Below are 27197 nucleotides of genomic sequence, written 5' to 3' on the forward strand. Positions count from 1 at the left end.
ATGTATTGAAACGGATGGTTTGAGTGTGGAGGCAGATAGCGAAAGCAAAATTGAAGAAGAAACTGAAGCTTTTGAGTGAATAGCTATTGAAGCTATTCGGCGATCGCCTTCTAACCAACGATTGCATCTTTTGACCACTGGAGCAACTTAAATCCGTCGATTGGTAAGTGTTTGTTTGGCATTAAATGTGGGTGGAGGGAAAGGCTGGAGGCAAATATAGCTACAAATGTACATACAGCTAGCCTAAATAACATGTTAGCATCGATTAGCTAGCAGTCATGCCGTGAACAAATATGTCTGATTAGCACATAAGTCCAGAACATCAACAAAACTCACCTTTGGGATTTCGTAGACTTTATCGTTGGAAATACATCTGCTTTGAGTGTCGCAAGATATCCACACATCTTTGTGCCATCTGTCGTAGCATAGCTGTCGTCGGTAAAATGTGCAGAACAAACAAGGGACTTTCGCATCTTTTGACCTTTGGTGTACTTGAATCCGTCAATTGGTATGTGTTTGTTTGACATTAAATGTGGGTGGAGGGAAAGGCTGGATGCAAATATAGTTACAAATGAGGCATAACGATGCAATATGTACATACAGCTAGCCTAAATAGCATGTTAACATCGATTAGCACGCCATGCTAATCGATGCACACGCCACGTAAGTCAACTTTAATCCGTTCCTGATCGTGTTGTTACACCTCCGACAACACACCGACGAGGCATGATGTCTCCAAGGCACGGAAAACAGTAGAAAAAACGGAAAATAACAGAGCTGATTTGACTCGTGTGTGTAATGTGGTGGAGAAAATGGCGGATTGCTTCCCGTTGTAACGTCACGGGTGAAAGGTCATTGCTCCGACAGCGAACAATTGAAAGGCGTTTAAATCGCCAAATTCACCCTTTTAGAGTTCCGAAATGGGTTAAAAAAATATATGGTCTTTTTTCTGCAACATCAAGGTATATATTGACGCTTACATAGGTCTGCTGATAATGTTCCCCTTTAAAATTGCAATTTAGTAAACTAAAAAGGCCGTATTGGCATGTGTTGCAATGTTAATATTTCATCATTGATATGTAAACTATCAGACTGCGTGGTCGGTAGTAGTGGCTTTCAGTAGGCCTTTAAATTTAACAGTAGAAGATGAGAGGCACTACATACAACATCAAATATACATTCATATTAAACATGCTGTGTTTTTAAAGTACATTTAGCACAATCACTAAGTGTTTTTAAATCCCTGCAGCTTCCATGACTGTTACACACTTGTGTTTACTGACCTGATACTTATGCCAGAACGTCTTATCACACACAGTGCAACTAAATGGTTTCTCTCCAGTGTGTGTTCTCATGTGTCTGGTCATGACAAGATTTGTGGAGAAATGCTTCTTACAAACAGGGCAAGTAAAAGGTTTCTCTCCAGTATGTGTTCTCATGTGTGCGGACATGTTAGGCTTTGTGGAGAAAGTCTTCTTACAAACAGAGCAAGTCAAAGGTTTCTCTCCAGTATGTGTTCTCATGTGTGAGGACATGTTAGACTTTGTGGAGAATCTCTTCTTACAAACAGAGCAAGTAAAAGGTTTCTCTCCAGTGTGTGTTCTCATGTGTGAGGACATGTTAGACTTTCTGGAGAAACTCTTCTTACAAACAGAGCAAGTAAACGGTTTCTCTCCAGTGTGTGTTCTCATGTGTCTGGTCATGGCAGACTTAATGGAGAAACTCTTCTTACAAACAGAGGAAGTAAAAGGTTTCTCTCCAGTGTGTGTTCTCATGTGTGTGGTCATGTGTTGCTTTGTGGAGAAACTTTTTTTACAAACAGAGCAAGTAAAAGGTTTCTCTCCAGTATGTATTCTCATGTGTCTTGTAAAATCAGTCTTCAGTCTAAATGATTTCCCACATTCAGAGCAGTCAAAGTGTTTGTTGTTAGTGTGATGTCTTGTATCACCTTTAAAGTAATTTTTACTCTCCAAAGGTTTTTGGATGTGGTCACTGTGATCAGAAGAGTGTGACATCATGTGGTCCATGTCTGACAGTGGAGCAAAGATGCTGTCTGGTTGTGACTTTATATCTTCACAATGCTCTCCATCAGCTTCTGTGATGTGTTGACTTACAAGCTCCGCCCCTCTGTTCTCCTCACTTTGACTGTGATGAAGCTGTAAGGACTGAGCTTCATCTTCATCATTATCCTCCTCCAACCTTTGAAGCTGCTCCCACAGTTCCTCCTCTTCCTCTTTAATGTGGGAGGGGGCCTGTAGCTCCTTTTGTCCCACACTGGAGCTCCACTCCTGCTGCTTGGAGGGAATCTCTTCATGACTCTCTGCTGACACCTGCTGGACGTCTGCAGAACATAAAACACAAATGAGGTGTTACTGTATTGAAGTTTGCAGTATTCAAACGATTCACATGTGAGCTTTTTTTTTTTTTTTTCCCAAGATGGCGCTGCTGTAGTGGCTGCTGTTGGCAGGATCTCTGTGCTCTTGTGTCATCCTTTTGTGTTTCCCTCTTGTTTTCATGTGTTATTATATTTTTTTTTTGCTTTTTGGTCCAGGACCCTTCGGGACTGTGTGACAAGGAGTGGCACTTTCGTGACCTCTGTGGTGCTTTTTTGGGGGACTTCTGGATCTGCCTCCCGGGAGCCTTTTGGCCATGGAGACCAGCTGCAGGGTCTTTGCCACACCGGAGTCTGTTTGGAGGGACTGGAGGAGATGCGGATGAGGGGACAGGACTGCAGAGTTTGGAGGGACTGGAGGAGATGCGGATGAGGGGACAGGACTGCGGAGCTAGCACTGAGCGCTGGGACGGAGAGGCCTCGCGGTGTCTTGGCTGGGTGAGCATGTGTCGGACACCTCAGTCACCTTGGACGTATCCTCGCTCATCCATGCGGACTGGACACTGGTCGAGAGTGGAGTCGGCTGTCTTGGTTGCTTTGTTGGGTCTGCTCCTGTCTCTGGCCATGCTCCCTCCACCCCAGCAGACGATGGCGTGGAACACCGCAGAGGCCACCAAAGTGTATATGTTTCTTTAACTTTTTATTCATAGCTGTATGTAGAAGTGTCTGGTTGGATCTGCTGCTTTAATGTCTTTAATGTCCTCTGTGTTCTTTGATGTTTGATGTTTCCCTCTTACACACATGTAAGAGGGATGTGTACTATGGCTATGAGTTGTTGTTTTTTCCCTTGGCCTCAGTCTGCACCCCCTCTCCAGGGCCCAGGCTAAGACCGATTTTTATTTTATTTTATTTTAATCTTCTATTTTTTCTCCCATTCCCCGCCCTTGTTTACCTGTATCTCATCTTTTTTGTAAGGGGCGCTGGAAGCCGGCAGACCCGTCAACGATCCTGTTCTGTCTCCCTTTAATGTTTGTCTGATCTTGAATGGGATTGTGCTGAAAATTTTAATTTTCCTGAAGGAACTCTCCTGACGGAATAAATAAAGTACTATCTAATCTAGGCCAAATAGACAGTGATGGGCAAACTACCTGGAAAATGTAGTAAGCTAGGCTAAAAGTTACTCTCCATTAAATGTAGCTAAGCTATCCTCAGAGAATTGTAGCAAGCTACACTACACGCTACACTGCAAAAGCAGCGTAAAAATACCCATCATCTCAAACAGGTAAATTCCCAAACAAAATGAAAATAGCTAAAATTGCACCAATTTATCAGACTGGAGACAAACACCAATTTACAAATTATAGACCTGTTTCTTTACTTCCAATATTTTCTAAAATCATGGAAAAACTGTCCAATAACAGATTAGAGAGTTCCACAAACCAACATAGAATATTAGATGAGAACCAATATGGATACAGAGCTAATATTTCAACTTCGATGGCTGTAATAGAAATGACAGAAGAAATTACAAATGCAATAGATAGTAAAAAAAAAAAATATGCGGCAGCAGTGTTTATGGATCCAACTTAAGCATTTCACACAATTAATTACAATATGTTCATCAAAAAACTAGAACGATATGGCATCAGAGGGTTGGTCTTAAACTGGATTAGAAGTTATTTAACCAACAGGAAACAATACGTGAAGCTAGGCGAACACACTTCTGCAACACTAAATATATCCTGTGGTGTACCTCAGGGATCAATACTAGGACCAAAATTATTCAATCTTTATAGAAAATGACATTTGTAAAGTTATAAAATATTGAAAGTTAGTATTATTTGCGGATGATACAACAGTGTTTTGTTCAGGAGAGAACACACAGAACATAATACAAATAATAACAGAAGAAATTTAATTGAAAAGATGGTTTGACAAAAACAGACTCACTTTGAATCTCGGTAAAACTAAAATAATGCTATTTGGTAACAGTAGAAAAGAAATGTCAAACACAATTACAAATAGACGGAATAGAAATTAAAATGATAAAAATTATAATGATTGATGATAAAATGAACTGGAAATCTCATATAAAAAATATACAACATAAAGAAGCAAGAAACACGTCAATAATGAATAAAGCAAAACATGTTCTGGCCCAAAAATCAGTTTATATTCTCTACTGCTCACTAGTGTTACCATATCTGAGTTATTGTGCAGAAAAATGGGGAAATAACTGCAAAAGTACACTTCATTCATTAACTGTGTTACAAAAAAGATCAGTTAGAATAATACATCATGTTGGATATAGACAACATTCAAACACTTTAATCATTGAATCGAAAATACTGAAATTCCACGACATAGTGAATTTGCAAACAGCTAAAATTATACACAAACCAAACTATAACTTGCTAGCCAAGAATGTACAAAAAATATTCTCAAAAAAAAGAGGAGGAAAATAATCTTAGAGAAAAATGTAATTGAAAACATTTGTACGCATGTACAACACTTAAGACCTTCAGTATATCAGGATGTGGAATTAAATGATGGAATGGATTAAGCAAAGCAATCAAACAATGTACTAATATCATCCACTTCAAGAAACTCTTCAAACCTAAAGTGTTTACAAAGTAGAAAGAAAAAGAACCATGATAATAAACATTCTGAATGTATTTCATCCATCCATTCATTTTCTAGATGTTCTTACTCATCTCACCATATGAAATGGAACTTACTTCACTGAGAATTATTTATTTATTTTTATTGTGATTACTTATGGAGTATATTGTCAATAAATTGAGAAATAGAAGTGAACAACAGTTTTAGCAACTGTTATGTAAAAGAAAAGGGGTAGGATTTAAAGGGGAACATTATCACAATTTCAAAAGGGTTAAAAACAATAAAAATCAGTTCCCAGTGGCTTGTTGTATTTTTGGAAGTTTTTTTTCCAAAATTTTACCGGTCTCGGAATATCCCTAAAAAAAGCTTTAAAGTGCTTGATTTTCGCTATTTGCGATGCGACTATCCATTTCCCTGTGACGTCATACAGTGCTGCCAATGTAAACAAACAATGGGAATAGCACAGCAAGATATAGCGACATTAGCTCGGATTCCGACTCAGATTTCAGCGGCTCAAGCGATTCAACAGATTACGCATGTATTGAAACGGATGGTTGGAGTATGAAAGTATTGAAGAAGAAACTGGAGCTATTGAGCGAATAGCTATTGACGCTATTCATAGCCATAGCATGGCCGAATAGCTGCGTTAGCATCGCCGGTAAAATGTGCGGACCAAACGCTCAGTGCTTTCGCATCTTGTGACGCTGGAGCAACTTAAATCCGTCGATTGGTAAGTGATTTTTTCGCATTAAATGTGGGTGGAAGGAAACTTAATATAGTTGCAAATGTCTCTCCAGGTTATCCATACATCTCTGTGCCATGTCTGCTTTAGCACCCCTGGTAAATAGCATGTTAGCGTTGATTAGCGTAGCATGTTAGCATCGATTAGCTGGCAGTCAACATCAACAAAACTCACCTTTGTGATTTCGTTGACTTTATCATTGCAAATGCATCTGCAGGTTGTCCATACATCTCTGTGCCATGTCTGTCTTCGCACCGCCGGTAAATAGCATGTTAGCGTTGATTAGCGTAGCATGTTAGCATCGATTAGCTGGCAGTCACGCCGCGACCAAATATGTCTGATTAGCACATAAGTCAACATCAACAAAACTCCCCTTTGTGATTTAGTTGACTTTATCGTTTCAAATGCATCTGCAGGTTATCCATACATCTCTGTGCCATGTCTGTCTTCGCACCGCCGGTAAATAGCATGTTAGCGTTGATTAGCGTAGCATGTTAGCATCGATTAGCTGGCAGTCACGCCGCGACCAAATATGTCTGATTAGCACATAAGTCAACATCAACAAAACTCCCCTTTGTGATTTAGTTGACTTTATCGTTTCAAATGCATCTGCAGGTTATCCATACATCTCTGTGCCATGTCTGTCTTCGCACCGCCGGTAAATAGCATGTTAGCGTTGATTAGCGTAGCATGTTAGCATCGATTAGCTGGCAGTCACGCCGCGACCAAATATGTCTGATTAGCACATAAGTCAACATCAACAAAACTCCCCTTTGTGATTTAGTTGACTTTATCGTTTCAAATGCATCTGCAGGTTATCCATACATCTCTGTGCCATGTCTGTCTTCGCACCGCCGGTAAATAGCATGTTAGCGTTGATTAGCGTAGCATGTTAGCATCGATTAGCTGGCAGTCACGCCGCGACCAAATATGTCTGATTAGCACATAAGTCAACATCAACAAAACTCCCCTTTGTGATTTAGTTGACTTTATCGTTTCAAATGCATCTGCAGGTTATCCATACATCTCTGTGCCATGTCTGTCTTCGCACCGCCGGTAAATAGCATGTTAGCGTTGATTAGCGTAGCATGTTAGCATCGATTAGCTGGCAGTCACGCCGCGACCAAATATGTCTGATTAGCACATAAGTCAACATCAACAAAACTCCCCTTTGTGATTTAGTTGACTTTATCGTTTCAAATGCATCTGCAGGTTATCCATACATCTCTGTGCCATGTCTGTTATCGCCGGTAAAATGTGCAGACACTCTGGCACATTCAATGGGGGTCTGGCGGCAGACACTATCGCATCTTCGGGCCAGTGGTGCAACTTGAATCCCTCCCTGTTAGTGTTGTTACACCCTCCGACAACACACCGGCGAGGCATGATGTCTCCAAGGTTCCAAAAAATAGTCGAAAAAACGGAAAATAACAGAGCTGAGACCCAAAGTTTACAATGTGTTGAAAATGAAAATGGCGGCTGTGTTACCTCGGCGACGTCACATTCTGATGTCATCGCCTCCAGAGCGATGAACAGAAAGGCGTTTAATTCGCCAAAATTCACCCATTTAGAGTTCGGAAATCGGTTAAAAAAATATATGGTCTTTTTTCTGCACCATCAAGGTATATATTGACGCTTACATAGGTCTACTGATAATGTTCCCCTTTAATAAGCTCTGCTTATTCCTACTCCTTTTCCAACATGTTGAAAAGACAAACTGGAAATTGTGAAGTAACATGTTGGATGCTTGCATGTTCCAAATAAACTCAAACTCAACTCAACTAATACTTGGTTGGCCTTTTTTGGATGGTTATAGAGGACCTCCCATTGGCTCCATTGCAAGTGGACTTTTATTTATATTTATGAGTTAGAATTAGGGCTGGGCAATGTATGGAATATACTCCATATATCGTGGGTTTGTCTCTGTGCGATATAGAAAATGACTATATTGTTAGTATTGGAGTATAGATTCTCACGCAGTTGCTTTTAGCCGCGGGCATTACACTACATCCTCTTCTCACTCCTTGTCTCTCCTTCTCACAGAGACATAAAACAAGCGCACCTTCTCACATACGTCACATACTGTCGCGCGTGCAACGTCATACGCCCTCGCAGAGCAGACAGGTAGCGGCATGGTAAGGTTAGCTTTGGTGCTAACGGTGTGGTGCGAGTGGTAATACGTGAGAAAGAAGGTGCTAATCTGGTAACAAATGAAGGAAAATTTAATTCCAAAGAAAAACAGCAGGGAGTCCATCGTCTGGCGGTGGTTTGGCTTCAAGCGGGAAGATGTTGAACAGACAACCATAATATGTCAAGTATGCGGCAAACGCGTTGCTCCAAAAAGTAGCAGCACTGCTAATGTGTAGCATCAATTTAAAATAATGAGGAGTGCTTGGAAATCTGCATGTCAACTTCTCAGTTTGGTGCCACACCTGCAAAATGCCCAAGCAAACTGTGGAGAGGCGGAGCCGGCAGTCCGACAGCGAGGCAGGGCACACCCGTTGCAAGATGGCAGCGAGGAGGCTTAGACGGCGAGCAAGCAGCAAGGCGGAACGCGCCAAGATTGACGTCGCAAATATTATCAGGTGAGTAGATCGCCCAGCTGGGCACGATTAAACAATCCTGTCGCATTGTGTCAAAGGGCGGCAGCCGTGGTCGTGAGGGGAAGAGGCGAAGAGAAGTGAAGGAGCTTGAGGGAATCTGACGCTGATCGCGAGAGACTGAGAGCGCAAGGAAGAAGACGACGCACAAAGCTGAAAAGCCGGGGCGGACGAGCGGATCCTCCTCTCCCTTTTTTATGTGAGGGGGCTGCTGGACATCTGTTGGGTCAATAAGTCAATACAATTAAGAGAGAATAGAAATAGTTTTGGACTGACACTGTTAACGTGTTAATGAGTTCTTTTGTGTGTTGTGTTAAAAGTGTGTAGTTAATAAAAACACAAGAAAGACTTCCTTTTGTCCCTGCCTCTAAAATGACTTCAAAAGTGGTACAGTGAGTAAAAGAAACAGGCTAGGAAATTTGAGGGGGGGCAATTTGAAAAGTCCTTCTAAGAACTAATCAGCATTGATCAAGGCGTTCTTAATTCATAATCTAACCATGAAGTGCTTTGACAGGCTGGTCAAAGGTCACATCACCTCTACCCAACCCCCCTTCACTTTGCATATCCAAGTGTTTCACCAAGGATAATAATAATAAGACTAATAATGGATTAGATTTATGCAGTGCTTTTACTCAAAGCGCTTCACAGAGAAGTGAGAATCCAGCATTCACTCACTCCATGTTCACACGAGGTGGTGGTAAGGGATGCCAGAACCACCGCAGTACACCTGTCCCCGCAACACCTGGGGGAAAAAAATGACCACATTGGTCCAGATGCTGTTTGTGGATTTCAGTTTGGACTACAATACCATAATCCCACAGCTCCTTATCAACAAAATGGACTCACTAGGACTGAAACACCCCTGCAAAACTAAATAAAGGACTTTTTAATTATTTGTAGGAGAGGGAATAACAGATCAGACACCATTATTCTGAGCACAGCCTCTCCACAGGGCTGTGTGCTCAGCCCCTTACTTGTTACATCCTGATGACCCATGACTGTTGTGCTCAGTACAACACAAACCACTTGGTTAGGTATGTGGAAGACACAACAGTGGTGGGTCTCATACATGACGACAAGGAGAAGCACTACAGAGAGGAGGTGGAACTTTTTGCTGACGGGCAGCAGCAGGGTTTCTACAAGTACCAGCAAATATAATGTTTCTGTCTATTAATTAATGCCATTTTCAATACCACTTCAAAAAATCAATGCCCATGTCCAACCACATATGATTATACTTAGTTTAAAACACCCTGTCTCAAGCATAGAGTGCAAAAACACATGTTTCCCGGCTGTGTTTTGTATGGTACTCAATTGTAATACACTTTTCCACCAGTTGTGGCAGTATTGACAACCTCAAACAAACAGAAGAAGCCATAGGGAAGTTCTGACAAAAGCGGTGAAACTGTTTTTTATGTGCACTTTAAATTTGTCGGCAATTTACTTAAGAAACTTATTAACTATTAGTTGATGTATTTTAGCAGAACATGATTGTATCCAGTATATGGGTCAAATGCAGAGGACAAATTTCGCCACACCTAGTAGGTGTGTGACAATCATTGCTACTTTAACTTTAAATATATATATATATATATATATATATATAAAAAACACACACACACACACATATATATATATATATATATATATATATATATATATATATATATATATATATATCAATCAATCAATCAATCAATGTTTACTTATATAGCCCTAAATCACTAGTGTCTCAAAGGGCTGCACAAACCACCACGACATCCTCGGTAGGCCCACATAAGGGCAAGGAAAACTCACACCCAGTGGGACGTCGGTGACAATGATGACTATGAGAACCTTAGAGAGGAGGAAAGCAATGGATGTCGAGCGGATCTAACATGATACTGTGAAAGTTCAATCCACAATGGATACAACACAGTCGCAAGAGTCCAGTCCAAAGCGGATCCAACACAGCAGCGAGAGTCCCGTTCACAGCGGAGCCAGCAGGAAACCATCCCAAGCGTAGGCGGACCAGCAGCGCAGAGATGTCCCCAGCCGATACACAGGCGAGCAGTACATGGCCACCGGATCGGACCGGACCCCCTCCACACGGGAGAGTGGGACATAGAAGAAAAAGAAAAGAAACGGCAGATCAACTGGTCTAAAAAGGGAGTCTATTTAAAGGCTAGAGTATACAAATGAGTTTTAAGGTGAGACTTAAATGCTTCTACTGAGGTGGCATCGTGAACTGTTACCGGGAGGGTATTCCAGAGTACTGGAGCCCGAACGGAAAATGCTCTATAGCCCGCAGACTTTTTTTGGGCTTTGGGAATCACTAATAAGCCGGAGTCCTTTGAACGCAGATTTCTTGCCGGGACATACGGTACAATACAATCGGCAAGATAGGATGGAGCTAGACCGTGTAGTATTTTATACGTAAGTAGTAAAACCTTAAAGTCACATCTTAAGTGCACAGGAAGCCAGTGCAGGTGAGCCAGTATAGGTATATATGTATGTATATATGTATATAAAGGTATATACAGTACAGGCGTAATGTGATCAAACTTTCTTGTTCTTGTCAAAAGTCTAGCAGCCGCATTTTGTACCAACTGTAATCTTTTAATGCTAGACATGGGGAGACCCGAAAATAATACGTTACAGTAGTCGAGGCGAGACGTAACAAACGCATGGATAATGATCTCAGCGTCTTTAGTGGACAGAATGGAGCGAATTTTAGCGATGTTACGGAGTTACGTATATAATATAATGTATAAATAATATATAATAATAAATAAATAATGTAAATAATAAATGTAAATAATATATAATGTTACGATGTTACGTATATATATATATATATATATATATATATATATAAAGCACTATAAGAGCACTGACACACTTCTGCCAAAAGATTTTGGGAAACAAAGCAGTGGCCCCAAAAATTGACCCCCCTCCCTAAGAAAGAGAATTCAAGGCAGTGCCAAAATTACAGAACCATCAGCCTCATTTGTCACGCTAGCAAAGTAATGCCAGTTACAGTTGAGTTTAGAATAGTTTTGTTGTCTTCACAAGTCTCCCGCTCTCTTGTTTTTTTTCCTCTTATCCGGCCGATCCTATTTGGGCACACGGAAACAACCGGAAATAACCAAAGTATAAACTGTATAAACCAAGGGTGTCAAACGTACTGCCCGCGGGCCAGATTAGGCCCATGAATAGGTTTTATCCGGCCCGCGGAATGAGTTTGCTAAACATAAAAATGAGCCGAAATGTTTTAATGAAAGAAACGGCTGTTCTGAATGCGTCCACTAAATGTCACAATAAAAATTCTGTGTATCTTTGTAGATCAGGGGTCGGCAACCCGCTCTCGCATGCTGGTTCTTTGATCACTCTGATGTGGCTAAGCTACGTACTTGCCGACTCTTAAAATTTTTCCCGGAGGTTGTCCGGATTGCAGTACCTTTCCCAGAAATATCCCTGGGCTAACATTCTCCGGTTTACACCCGCATAATTGTTTTGAAGGTGTGTCATGGTGACAATGCTTTTAACGATCTTTAAAACATTTCGTCGCGCCCGCCTTCACGCCATGCTATCTGCGTGCCGGCAGGTCACATGTAGCATGTGACCCCTGATAGCACACATCGTCGACTGCAAGGCATACTTGGTCAACAGCCACACAGGTTACACTGATGGTTGTGGTATAAATAACTTTAACACTCTTACTAATATGCGCCACACTGTGAACCCACACCAAACAAAAATGACAAACACATTTCGGGAGAACAGCCGCACTGTAACACAACATGAACACAACAGAACTAATACCCAGAATCTTATGCACCACTGACTCTTCCGGGTAGATTATACCATACTTACCAACCTTGAGACCTCCAATTTCGGGAGGTGGGGGGCGTGGTTGGGGGGCGGGGTGTGGTTAAGAATCAACTATTTTATATATATATATATATATATATATATATATATATATATATATATATATATATACATACATAAATATATAAAAAATACTTGATGTGGAGAGGGGCATGATGCATGCGTTCCCTGCGGGTGGGGTCAACAGGTGAGTGGATACCTCAGCTGGAATGAGTTATCTAATCACCAGTTCCTTTATTTGGCAGCCCTGGAGACCATGACGGAGGAAGGAGGCAGAGAGCTGCACAGCAGGACGAGAACTGTTGTGTGGGAGCTGAAAAGCAGAAGCCGAACTGTTGTGTGGAAAAGGAAAATAAAACTGTGTGAAACTCTGAAGCTGGCAGTGGTGATCCTGTCGGTGGTGTCAGAGAGAAGAAGTCTAGCAAAGCTCCTAGAATGTAGAATATATGTAGAATAAATGTATATTTTTCATATATCATATATGTAATATATTATATATATTTTTTTTTTTATAATTGTTTATTGTGAGTGAACTGTGGAGCTGAATTTCTCCAAGGGATCAATAAAGTACATTCTATTCTACATTCTATTCTATGTACAGTAGATTGCAGTATTGCCTGTTTAAGAGTGTCACAACATTGCTTTACGGCAGACGAACAGCTTTACGGTAGACGAAAACGTGACTGCTGTTGTGGTGTGTTATTACCGCGCTAGGAGGACGTTAATGAAACTGCCTAACAATAAACCCACATAAGAAACCAAGAACTCGCCGTCCATCATTCTGCAGTTATAACATCATTGGACAGACACGCTCTTTATAGTGTGGGAAAGCGCACGTGAAAACAGGCTGTCGACGCGGAGGGGGCGTGGCTTCCAGCTCCGCCAGAATTTGTCCTGGGAGGTTTTCGGGAGAGGCGCTGAATTTCGGGGCCCTCCCGGAAAATCCGAGAGGGTTGGCAAGTATGGATTATGTCCCCCCCCCCTGTGCGTCGGTTGAGGTAGGCGGGGTTGGGGGGGGGAGTATAATCTACCCGGAACAGTCAGTGATGCATAGTATTCTGGGTATTTGTTTGGTTGTGTTCATGTTGTGTTACACTGGTAAGCTGTTAGCACAGGTTGTAGGGGCCATTAAAGATACCACCATCATAGCATGCCCTTATTATTGTTGTCAGGGTGAAAAACAGCCGACATTCAGGAGAATAGATGCTCTGAAATTCAACAGTCTCCCGGGAGAATTAGGAGGGTTGGCTAGTGTGATGCCGTCAAGCGGCATTCATATAAATCTTGCAGGTCGCACTAACGTTACATTTTCATATTAAGGTGCGGGCCGCGTGTCTGAGACCTCTGGTTTATACATAACACGAAGCAAAAAAAAAACTCTGTTTGCAGTGTTATTTCATTTAAAATTCCAAATGAGTTTTGTGGCTCCCATTGTTTTTTTTATTTAGTGAAAGGGGTCAAAATGGCTCTTTGAGTGGTAAAGGTTGCCGACCCCTGTTGTAGATGATGCTACATATGGGAAAAAAACAAAAACACAATGTGAATGCAGCAGTCGAGGAAAATTAGCAGACTACATAAATAACATCCTGTAATTTGATGTTGATATTTTATTATCTTGATAGATTGAGAATAAACACCAATGAGTGGACTGATGAACATGATCAAATAATTTATTCAGAAAGTATAAATAACGACTAGAGATGTCCGATAATGGCTTTTTTGCCGATATCCGATATTCCGATATTGTCCAACTCTTAATTACCCATTCCGATATCAACCGATACCGATATATACAGTTGTGGAATTAACACATTATTATGCCTAATTTTGTTGTGAAATCTGAAGTTGTCCCCACTTGGGAGTAGACTTTTCTCCATGTGGCCCCCCATCTAAAATGAGTTTGACACCCGTGGTATGAACAAAACAAATACAACATGTGTTACATGAAAATGACAGTGAACTGATCCAATAACATCTAAATAAGAAGTCCTGCACATCATACTGTAAATGACTTTCTTGGGTTGTATTGTATACCAGTATTAGTATAGTACCGCGATACTAATGAATCATATTTGGTACGATACCGCCTCGAAAAAGTACCGGTCCCCCCTTGTCCCCCGTCGTCATGCCGTGTCATTGCTGGTTTACGGGCAGAGGAGCATGTTCGGCAGCGCACACACACACAGCACTTACAAGCAGACACAGTGTGTAAACAGAGAAAGGAGAATGGACGCATTTTGGTCTAAAACTAACAATAAAGGTAAAGTTATAACTGTAACACCCTGAGGAAGAGGTGCTTTAAGACATTGCAAGCTAGCTAGCAACTAAAGCCCATTCTGCAGTCGACAATATTTTAGCTACTTCTAAATCACTAATCGTCGCCTCCATGGCGACAAATAAAGTAAGTTTCTTACAAGTATTATCATCACTGCAGGATGAGGAATAGCTAAACATGCTTTACTACACACTGTAGGAAGATACAATAGCTCACCAGAGTCACAATGTAAACAAAGGATCACCACCTTATCGTGGTGGGGCACTTTGCGTGTCTCCATGACCCCTAGAGCTATGTCGGCTGGAGTCTTGTACTCCTGGCAGGGTTACCCAAGTCGAACAGGTCGAAGGGTAGAGGCCAGACTAGGAGTGATCCCGAAGACCTCAACGGTGGAGCAGGCAGAAGATGGTAGCAGCGAGAAGCACCACAATGGCTGTAAAAGTGGATGAAGGCTAAGGGAGCACACCCCGACAGAAAAGCAAGCTGGTGGCGGCAAGCTTTGAGGCGGTTTCCCAAAAACCTGGATTCCGGCAGCTTCCTGCAGCTGTAAGAAGATGCCGGTCGTCTAGGGTCTCCCTTGCCACTGGAACGATCTTCTTACAATCAAGGTAGTGGCGTTGGGAAAAGCGCACCCTTCATGCCACTCTAAAAACCATCATTGCGCAGGTATCTTCTTTACCTGAGTCTCCGACCCCAAAAGTCTGACGGCGATGGAGCGTCCAGTAACGGGGGCAGGTTTGAATGAGCTGGAAGCTCTTAGCTGGAACTCTGCACGTCAGCGGCACAGGACAACGGTCGTTAGCAGCTGGGATTGAGTGGTTGCTGTTTCCGGCAGACTCCTGTGCGTCTGAGCAGCCCCTATTTAGGGACCGCACTGCTCACCCCAATTGGGGAAAGGCCTAGAAAAGGTGGCCTAAAGATTGCCCACTCAACACAGTACCCGGGCAGGAAACCGCACCTGTCGGGACATTCCATTACGCGGTCGAAATACAAAGATTATACCATTTAGAATTGCAGCATGGAACATAAGGACACTCCTGGATGCCAGTCCGGACAGACCACAGCGCAGAACAGCACTTGTTGCCAGCGAGCTAAAGCCCTACAATGTGGATGTGGCAGCACTCAGTGAGACCCGATTCCTCGAGGAAGGCTCACTCAATGAAGTAGGAGAGGGTTATACATTATTTTGGAAAGGATACCCCATGGGCGGACCACACCTTCACGGAGTTGGTTTTGCAATCAAGAACAGCCTTCTGCTCAAGCTCACAGAATCACCAGTGGGTGTAAGTGAAAGGCTCATGACTCTTCGCATCTCCCTTGCAAAATCCAGACATGTCACTTTGGTAAGTGCCTATGCACCAACTCTGCCATCCAATGATGAAGAGAAGGATTGCTTCTACCAGGCACTCGATGACATCTTCAGTCACATCCCGAGGAGTGACAAAATCATGCTGCTTGGTGATTTCAATGCAAGAGTCGGAAAGAACACGCAAAACTGGAATGGTGTGACAGGCGCCCACGGCATTGGAAAAGTCAACCCCAGTGGCAGGAGACTCCTTAGTCTCTGTGCGGAACACAATCTTACCATCACAAACACCATCTTCCAACAAAAGAACAAATATAAGGCATCCTGGATGCATCCCAGGTCCAAACACTGGCACCTGATCGACTTTGCGTTCGTGAAGAGGGCTGACCTCAAAGACGTGCTCATTACAAGAGCTATGCGAGGGGCAGACTGCTGGACCGACCACCGCATGATTCTGACAAAGGTCAGAATGCATGTTCGGCCCCTAACACGTCACGGTGCACCTAAGAGGAAAACACTCAACTGTGCCAGACTCTCCAGCAGCGACACCCGTGACAACTTCCGTCGCTCCCTAGCTGAGAAGCTGGCAGACATTGAGCCGCTGATCACCCCAGAGTCTGGGATGGATGAGAAGTGGACCTCCCTATCCACCATCCTCTTTGACACTGCAGCCCAAGTCATTGGTTTCAAAGCTAAGAAACACCAGGACTGGTTTGACCAGAATGCTGGAGAGATCTCCACCCTCCTGTACAGAATGCACAAGGCACACAGAGCCACCCTGAACAACCCACAATCCCAATTCCATAAAAGGCAATGGCAAGCCCTTCGTTCTGAGGCCCAAACAACTCTCAGAAAACTGAAAGATGATTGGTGGATCTCAAAGGCCAATGAAATCCAGTCTCACGCTGATAGAAATGATATGCACAGTTTCTATGATGCAGTGAAAACCATCTACGGCCCCAGAAACTGCTCCCTGGCACCTGTTAGATCTGCTGATGGAACATCTTTAATCAAGGATCAGGCTATGATAGTGGAGCGGTGGGCTGAGCATTTTAACACCGTGCTCAACCAGCCTACCCCAGTGGACCCAACTGTCCTTGCAGAGCTCCCTGAACATCCTAGCTTGCCAGATCTCGACCTCCCCCCAACCTTCAAAGAAATCCTGCATGCAGTCAAAACCCTGAAAAACAATAAATCCCCTGGACCCGTTAGCATCCCGGCTGAACTTCTCAAGGAAGGAGGCTACCTCTGTACACGGACACTGCATCTCTACATTTCAGAGGTGTGGAGACGAGAGTGTGCCCCGCAACAGTGGAAAGATGCCAACATTGTGACCATCTACAAGAACAAAGGAGACAAATCCATCTGCTCCAATAGTAGGGGTAACTCTCTGTTGGCCATTGCTGGAAAGGTCCTTGCCAAGGTCATGCTCCGCAGACTCATCCCCGCAATATCAGAACGGGTCACCCCAGAGTCGCAGTGTGGTTTTCGGAAGGACAGGGGGAGAGTTCACATGATCTTTGTGACACGTCAGCTCCAAGAGAAATGCCGGGAGCAGCACAAACACTTGTTCATTGCCTTTGTCGACCTTTCAAAGGTATTTGACAAAGTAAACAGGGACCTACTGTGGCAAGTCCTGAAGAGATTTGGGTGTCCACCCAAGTTTCTCACTATCCTTGCACAGTTCCATTCTGGGATGATGGCCCGAGTGGTAGTGGGAAGACACCGCTCAGATCCCTTTGGTGTGAAAACTGGAGTGAGGCAGGGCTGTGTGCTGGCTCCAGTTCTCTTCAATATCTTCCTCGTCTGTGTCACAACACTGCTACGTAGGGTATGGAGGAGCAGGCTGGAGTTACCATAGACTTCAGGCTTGATGGTAACCTGTTTAACATCAGGAGGCTACAGGCAACTACCAAGCTGACCTCAGAGACCATCATATAGCTGCAATACGCCGATGACTGTGCCCTGGTTGCCCATACACCACAGGCTCTGCAAAACATCCTCTCGGCAGTTGTAACTGCATATACCAGAATGGGACTGACGATCAACACCCAGAAGACAGAGGTACTCTGTCAGTCTAGTGCTGACCTCCCACAAAACCCCACAATAACCCTCACAGCAGCAGGGCAACAGCTGCTCACGGTGCCCACCTTTAAATACCTGGGGAGCATAATGTCTGACACCTGCTCAATGGATGACGAGATCCAGAACCGCCTCAAGCAAGCATCAGCATCTTTTGGTCGTCTAAGGAGAAGGGTTTTTCAGAACAGCAACCTCAAACTCCACAGGCAGCTTCAGTGTGGAGTCCATCATGACCCGACATCAACTCAGGTGGTTGGGGCATGTCATCCGAATGCCCAGCCATAGACTCCCACGCAAAATCCTCTATGGTCAGTTGCACCTAGGCCAACGCAGTGCTGGTGGGCAGAAGAAGCGGTTCAAAGACCAAATGAAGACCACACTGAAGAGATGCCAGATCAACCCCTCTTCACTGGAGGAACTTGCTTCCTGCCGAGACCTCTGGCGCTCCCACTCCTCACAGGGAGTGGATTATATAGAGGAACAGCGCACACAACACCGTGCAGCAAAGCGTGCGAAGAGGCATGCTTGCCGAGCCACCTCTGATCCCCCCAGCACCTCCTTCACATGCCCGGTCTGTAACCGCATCTGTGGATCCAGGATCGGACTGTTCAAACATCAGCAGACTCACAAATAAAAGAAGATGGTCATCATCGAATCGATGGACAACCATAAGCAAGCCACCAAGTACAGGAATGTATCTCGTCGATACTATGATTACATCGATATTTATCATCACAAAATCTTCTTTAGTTTTTTTATTTCATATTATATTTATAAAGTCAGGAAATATGTCCCTGGACACATGAGGACTTTGAATATGACCAATGTATGATCCTGTAACTACTTGGTATCGGATTGATACACTAATTTGTGGTATCATCCAAAACTGATGTAAAGTATCAAGCAACAGAAGAACAAGTGATTATTACATTTTAACAGAGGTGTAGATAAAACATGTTAAGATATAAAGCAAGCAGACATTGACAGTAAATGAACAAGTAGATTAATAATTAATTTTCTACCACTTGTCCTTAATAATGTGTACAAAATAATAGAATATAAAAGACACAATATGTTACTGCATATGTCAGCAGATTAAATTAGGAGCCTTTGTTTGTTTACTTACTACTAAAAGGCAAGTTGTCTAGTATGTTCACTATTTTATTTAAGGACAAACTTGCATAATAAACATATGTTTAATGTACCCTAAGATTTTGTGTTAAAATAAAGCCAGTAATGCATTTTTTTGTGGTGCCCTTTATTTAGAAAAGTATCAAAAAGTACCGAAAAGAATCAACATACATTTTGGTATAGATTCCAGACTTTCCATACTTAAATAATAAAACCAGACCAGATTAAATGTTACACTGCTTCAAAAAAAGTCTACACGCCACTGACATAAACCTCTAATAAATAGTGTGTGGCTAAACGGTCTCGTTTTTATGAATCAATCAATCAACGTTTACTTATATAGCCCTAAATCACGAGTGTCTCAAAGGGCTGCACAAAGGGATCCCACATTATCATAACCTCTTCATAACCTCTTCTCACTCCTGCGCTTATCAAAAGGGATGCGGTAAAAGTAAGCATGCGCTAATTATTTTAAAACCTCTTCTCCTTCCGGCACTTACCAAAGGCATGCAGTAAAAATTTGAGTGTGATGTAAGCTTGGACCTTAAATCTTACTGAATAGCTCTTAATCTTCTTCCCTTTATGCGATTTAAAATTACAGGTATTGAAATCAGCCTCCTCCATTTTCAAAATGATGACAGGGGAAGTGTCACTCGTGACGTCACGAGTTTGACCAGGCGGTAATACTATCCATCCATCCATCCATTTTCTACCGCTTATTCCCTTTTGGGGTTGCGGGGGGCGCTGGCGCCTATCTCAGCTACAATCGGGCGGAAGGCGGGGTACACCCTGGACAAGTCGCCACCTCATCGCAGGGCCAACACAGATAGACAGACAACATTCACACTCACATTCACACACTAGGGCCAATTTAGTGTTGCCAATCAACCTATCCCCAGGTGCATGTCTTTGGAAGTGGGAGGGGCCTATCCCCAGGTGCATGTCTTTGGAAGTGGGAGGAAGCCGGAGTACCCGGCGGGAACCCACGCATTCACGGGGAGAACATGCAAACTCCACACAGAAAGATCCCGAGCCTGGATTTGAACCCAGGACTGCAGGACCTTCGTATTGTGAGGCAGACGCACTAACCCCTCTGCCACCGTGAAGCCCGCGGTATTACTAAGCATGCGCTAATTATTTTGCCAAGCGAGTTTGACCCGGCAGTAATTCAAGGCAGGCACATACTATATGCCCTGTGGCAATTCAAGGAAATACGGTAATTGTAAGCATTTGACAATAATGATGTTGAATAGTTGAAAAGTTTATATTAACTTTGACTATCTAGTGAATTGGAATTGGCTCTCTAGACTGTTTCATCTGAGAATGTATATGTATTTGTCTGTGGAAACATCGAGTGTTCTGAATTTGTGCACGTATGTAGACAATAACCAATTAAAAGGTTCCGCCTATCAATCATCAAACTGTTCCGTCAATCAAAATTATTAGAGGGGAACTGCACTTAAGCATTCTAAAATAACATCCAATTTAGAATTAGTTGATTAACAAAATGTACCCAGTAGTCTTTTTATTTTATCTCCTTTAAACATGCTGGGGTTTTTTTTCCTCTAAATTTGACATGTAATAATATCTGTGGAATAATAAGAACAACAAAAACATATTCTGTAAGCTTCTTAATATTTACAGGTTACAAATTGAGAGGCAATGTATCTAAAAGTATAACACATTTAAAAAGGTACGAGTTGGAGGCAGTGCATCATCCCAATGAGACAATTTACTTTCTTATACATAATATGTTTAAGAATAGTGTTAATAATCAAATATAAAGTTAGTAAAGATGTGAGAGTAAGAAGTCAACAAACCTTTTATGTGTAACACAACTTGATGTTTCTTGAAAACAGCGTCCAGTAGTTGATTGTCCTCCTCTTTTCTTTTGGAAAGTTCCTCCTCACACTTTGCTCCCGTTCTTTCGCACATTTTCACACAATCACAACACTTTACACTCACATTTGATTTCTACTTACCGAAGTGTTGATAACGTCCGCGTTTCTTTGTTAGCAGCTAACACGCTAAGCTAACAAGCTAAGCTAACTAGCACGTGACGCTTCTCAGCTTTATAGTCCTGACTAGCAAAGCAACGCAAATATTTTCGCAGACTGAGACGTTCTGCCCTGAAATAAATAATTAAATATGTCTCTTTACGACATAAATATTTACATCATAGCGAACAAATAACAACACTAACTTATTAGCGTCCGCCTTCACTTCTTTGTCCTTCTTCCATGTGCTTTTACGACAGTTGGCACACTTGACGTCACGAGACAGCGCTGCTCTGCTCTCGCGAGATGTTTCGTGCTTTAAAAAAAGCTTTAAAAAAGCGATATAATTGTATTATCTAGTAGTCTTATATTATGTATTGTTATATTTTTCAGAAATATGTTAAAATATTATAGCGCTGTAAGTACTCTTAACGTTAAAAAATAGACTTTATGTGAAATATAACCCCTTAATTACGACATGATGCCAGCAAAAAAGTGACTTGCAGTATCTTCTAAATTATTGACACATATTTTCTGCTTTATAGTTGCTGCATCAATATTGGAAAAATTAAAAAAATATAATACAACCTATTACTTTTGACTTGATGCAATACCTTTTTAAAACCTGGAATCAGCCCAAAAACTAAACATTATGGCACTTAACATAAAGTGATGTGGAAAATATTTACTTACTGACACATCTTTTCTGGAATAAAAACAACCTAAATCTCAGTTATTTTAATGAAATAAATCATATTGAAGTTCATTACGTTTTTTTCAATACTCCAAATTACTTTTTGGCAAGCGTTACATTTTGAAGTCTTTTAAAAGGGAATTTCAACAAGTATTGAATGTACTTTATTATGATGCAAAACTCTCCCAAGTGTGATCCAGTAAAGCAGAATAGATGTCAGTCACAAGACTTCAGGTGTTTTTTCCCTCTTTGATCATTTGCACAATACAAGGGCGTCATCTACTGTACAAAGAATGTTATAACATGTAATAATACAACATTTCTATTTTTGTTAGTCGTCAGACATTCAGTCGTTGTCGTTCTCAAAAACATATGCAAGTATTTTGCGTCATGTTTGCTGAGGTAACAATGAATGGATGTATAGTGAGCAGACAACATGTGGACACAGCATATGTGGCGCCATTCTTCTTCTCTTATTGTGTTTACACACACAATTATACATGATATGTACATATACACGTGTCTTTTATTACTAATAATTAGTTCAAGTTCAAGTTTATTGTTCTTCGGTCAATGGTCAACAAAGCAAACAAACAGTTGTACATTCATAGATTGAAAATAAAAAGTTGTACATTCAGAGATTGAAAATTAAAAATGTTACAGACCGAAAGGGTTTAGGCTGAAGTTAAACACTTATTGTGCCTAACCCTGTAAACAATTTCAAGTACAAAATAAACTTCGGAAAATTACAAAATGTCCTTTGCACAAGTTATTATAAACAACATTATAAACAACATGAACGTAGTTCAATTTTATACACAGTACAGGCATGTGAAATATCCCTGTGTACATATAAGACCTTCGCACTAATTATATATACAATACATACAAACAATTGTACTTCTATTATTATTTATATCTCATGTTTAATTTTTAATTAACATTCATCATAGTATTAACTACAATTTTAATTCAAGAGTGATATATTTTTTCAAGACATTGGTCTTAAAGTGTTTTTTCAATGTGTGAACGGAACTGGAACATTTGAAGGAATCATCCAAGCTGTTCCACAGTTGAACTCCTCTAACAGAAACACATCTACTTTTTAAGCTTGTTCTTATTTTGGCTTTCTGAAAGAAGGCTGAACCTCTGAGGTCATAGGGATTCTCTCTGGGTTTAAATCTCACTTGTAGACACCCAGGCAGCATGTGGTTATGAGCTTTGAAAGCCACAATAGTAGTATTGAGGTCAACAAGATGGTGCAGTTTTAATGTTTTTAATTGAATGAACAGAGCATTGGTATGGTCATGATAATTCGCATAAGTTACAATTCTAATCGCTTTCTTTTGAAGTAAAAATATAGAGTTGATGTTTGATTTGTAATTGTTTCCCAGATTTCAACACAATAATTAAGATATGGGAGTATGAAAGAATTATATAACATGATAAGAGCCTTTTGATTCACAGAGTTTTTAATTTTATGTAACATAGCAATATTTTTTGCCATCTTTGTCTTAAGTATATTTATGTACAGTTTCCAATTTAATTTATCATCTATATAGATTCCCAAAAATGTTATTGAATACACCCTTTCTATCTCCATATCATCAATTCTTATATGACGCTGTATGTTATTTTTCCTATTTCCAAAAATTATATATTTAGTTTTATTTAGGTTGATTGATAGTTTATTGCCATCAAACCATTGCTTTAGTATGTGGAGTTCGATCTTTACAGTCTCTAGGAGTTGGTCAAGGTCTTGCCCAGAATAATACAGACTTGTATCATCAGCAAAAAGAATACAGTTGAGTTTTTTAAGGATTTTGGAAATATCATTAATATATAGTAAAAACAATTTTGGTCCCAGTACAGAACCTTGGGGTACTCCATGTGTTATGATCTTTTAGTCTGAATCTACATTGTTCATATGCACATACTGCTCTCTGCCACCAAGATAACTTTTCAACCAATCATGAGCAAGACCTCTGACACCATACCTCTGCATTTTGTTTAAAAGCAATGTGTGATCGATGGTGTCAAAGGCCTTGCTCAGGTCAATAAAAACACCAACAGCAAAGTCCCTCTTATCAATTGCAGTGGTTACTTCCTCAACTAGTTCCATCACTGCCATGGAAGTGGACCTGTTGGATCGAAAACCGTATTGGTGTTCACTTAGCAAGTGATGCTTATCAATAAAACTGTCAAGTCTTGACACAAGGCGTGGACGGCGTGGCGCAGTGGAAGAGTGGCCGTGCGCAATCCGAGGGTCCCTGGTTCAAATCCCACCTAGAACCAACCTCGTCACGTCAGTTGTGTCCTGAGCAAGACACTTCACCCTTGCTCCTGATGGGTGCTGGTTGGCGCCTTGCATGGCAGCTCCCTCCATCAGTGTGTGAATGTGTGTGTGAATGGGTGAATGTGGACGTAGTGTCAAAGCGCTTTGAGTACCTTGAAGGTAGAAAATCGCTATACAAGTACAACCCATTTATCATTTATTTATTTAAATAATATTTCAAGGACTTTTGAAAATTGTGAGGGTAAAGAAATAGGCCTATAGTTTGTGAACTGATGCTTATCTCCACTTTTAAAGATGGGAATGACTTTTGCCGTTTTCATTTTCTTTGGGAAGACACCTTTTATAAAAGAAATATTGCAAATATAAGTGAAGGGAACAGCTATAAAATCAACAACTACCTTGATCAGAGAAAAGTCCAAGTCACAGCAGTCTGTTGACTTCTTGTTTTCCTGAGAATTTACAATTGTTTTGATTTCACTTTCATTTATGGGGGGAAATAAAAAACGATTCAAAAGTTTTGAATGGTTTGTTCATTAAATTTTGCACTGTTTTCAGGTTGTACAATTTCATTTGCTAGATGAGGTCCAACATTTACAAAAAAGTTGTTAAAAAAATCAGTTATCCCTTTAGGGTCATTTATAGTTAGATTATTTTCTATAAAATAGCTAGGATGTTCCTTATGTGTCATGTTTTGTTTTTTTTAATGATACCATTTAAAACTTTCCACGTACCCTGGATGCTATTTTGATGTTGTTCTAATAGGTTACAGTAATATGTTCGCTTGCAGTGCTTTATTATTTGTGTTAACTTATTTTTGTACGTTTTATATTTGTGTTCAGTTTCTTTGGTTCTGTACTTTAAATGTCTTCTGTAAAGATAATTTTTCTTTTTGCAAGACTTCAGTATTCCTCTTGTGATCCACGGTTTGTCTTTAACGGTGCTGTCTTTAATGACACGTTTTTAATTGGACAGTGCTTATCGTACAGTTTTATGAAAACATTAAGGAAAGTTTTCATATGCCTCATCCGGGTCTGTGGAGGTATAAACCTCCCTCCATAACTCAGACTTGAATGCTGCCATAGTTTCGTGTGTTTGATGTCTAATAAATCTATATTGGACAGCTTTTTTATCTTTTCTCCTATCAAAGAAATCGTGGAAAATGCTGAATACAGGTAGATGATCACTTATGTCATTAAATAGTAATCCTGCTGTTATTTGATTCTCCGGTTGATCGGTGAAAATGTTATCGATCAGTGTGGCAAATGATGAATAATCATTTTATTGTTGTTCTCTTACACCTCCAAAGTGTATACACACACAATTATACATGATATGTACATACACAAGTGTCTTTTATTACTAATAATCATATTATTGTTGTTCTCTTACACCTCCAAAGTGTATACACACACAATTATACATGATATGTACATACACAAGTGTCTTTTATTACTAATAATCATATTATTGTTGTTCTCTTACACCTCCAAAGTGTATACACACACAATTATACATGATATGTACATACACAAGTGTCTTTTATTACTAATAATCATATTATTGTTGTTCTCTTACACCTCCAAAGTGTATACACACACAATTATACATGATATGTACATACACAAGTGTCTTTTATTACTAATAATCATATTATTGTTGTTCTCTTACACCTCCAAAGTGTATACACACACAATTATACATGATATGTACATACACAAGTGTCTTTTATTACTAATAATCATATTATTGTTGTTCTCTTACACCTCCAAAGTGTATACACACACAATTATACATGATATGTACATATACTAGTGTCTTTTATTACTAATAATCATATTATTGTTGTTCTCTTACACCTCCAAAGTGTATACACACACAATTATACATGATATGTACATATACTAGTGTCTTTTATTACTAATAATCATATTATTGTTGTTCTCTTACACCTCCAAAGTGTATACACACACAATTATACATGATATGTACATATACAAGTGTCTTTTATTACTAATAATCATATTATTGTTGTTCTCTTACACCTCCAAAGTGTATACACACACAATTATACATGATATGTACATACACAAGTGTGTTTTATTACTAATAATCATATTATTGTTGTTCTCTTACACCTCCAAAGTGTATACACACACAATTATACATGATATGTACATACACAAGTGTCTTTTATTACTAATAATCATATTATTGTTGTTCTCTTACACCTCCAAAGTGTATACACACACAATTATACATGATATGTACATATACTAGTGTCTTTTATTACTAATAATCATATTACTGTTGTTCTCTTACACCTCCAAAGTGTATACACACACAATTATACATGATATGTACATATACAAGTGTCTTTTATTACTAATAATCATATTATTGTTGTTCTCTTACACCTCCAAAGTGTATACACACACAATTATACATGATATGTACATACACAAGTGTCTTTTATTACTAATAATCATATTATTGTTGTTCTCTTACACCTCCAAAGTGTATACACACACAATTATACATGATATGTACATACACAAGAGTCTTTTATTACTAATAATCATATTATTGTTCTCTTACACCTCCAAAGTGTATTACACACACAATTATACATGATATGTACATACACAAGTGTCTTTTATTACTAATAATCATATTATTGTTGTTCTCTTACACCTCCAAAGTGTATACACACACAATTATACATGATATGTACATATACTAGTGTCTTTTATTACTAATAATCATATTATTGTTGTTCTCTTACACCTCCAAAGTGTATACACACACAATTATACATGATATGTACATATACTAGTGTCTTTTATTACTAATAATCATATTATTGTTGTTCTCTTACACCTCCAAAGTGTATACACACACAATTATACATGATATGTACATATACAAGTGTCTTTTATTACTAATAATCATATTATTGTTGTTCTCTTACACCTCCAAAGTGTATACACACACAATTATACATGATATGTACATACACAAGTGTCTTTTATACTAATAATCATATTATTGTTGTTCTCTTACACCTCCAAAGTGTATACACACACAATTATACATGATATGTACATATACTAGTGTCTTTTATTACTAATAATCATATTATTGTTGTTCTCTTACACCTCCAAAGTGTATACACACACAATTATACATGATATGTACATACACAAGTGTCTTTTATTACTAATAATCATATTATTGTTGTTCTCTTACA

At 40.2% G+C, this 27197-nt stretch overlaps 1 protein-coding gene across 1 annotated transcript; it reads right to left on the bottom strand.

Annotated features, from left to right (window-relative positions):
• Positions 1–1107: 1107 nt before the first annotated feature.
• On the bottom strand, positions 1108–21276 carry LOC133547241 (gastrula zinc finger protein XlCGF57.1-like; the record flags this gene model as incomplete). Its single annotated transcript, XM_061893005.1, has 3 exons — positions 1108–2341; positions 20784–20887; positions 21167–21276. Coding segments are annotated over 3 exons (1320 nt in total), but the record flags the coding sequence as incomplete, so codon positions are not given.
• Positions 21277–27197: the final 5921 nt, after the last annotated feature.

The sequence above is a fragment of the Nerophis ophidion genome, unplaced genomic scaffold (genome assembly GCF_033978795.1).
Source record: "Nerophis ophidion isolate RoL-2023_Sa unplaced genomic scaffold, RoL_Noph_v1.0 HiC_scaffold_81, whole genome shotgun sequence".
In the NCBI taxonomy this organism is placed as follows: Eukaryota; Metazoa; Chordata; class Actinopteri; order Syngnathiformes; family Syngnathidae; genus Nerophis; species Nerophis ophidion.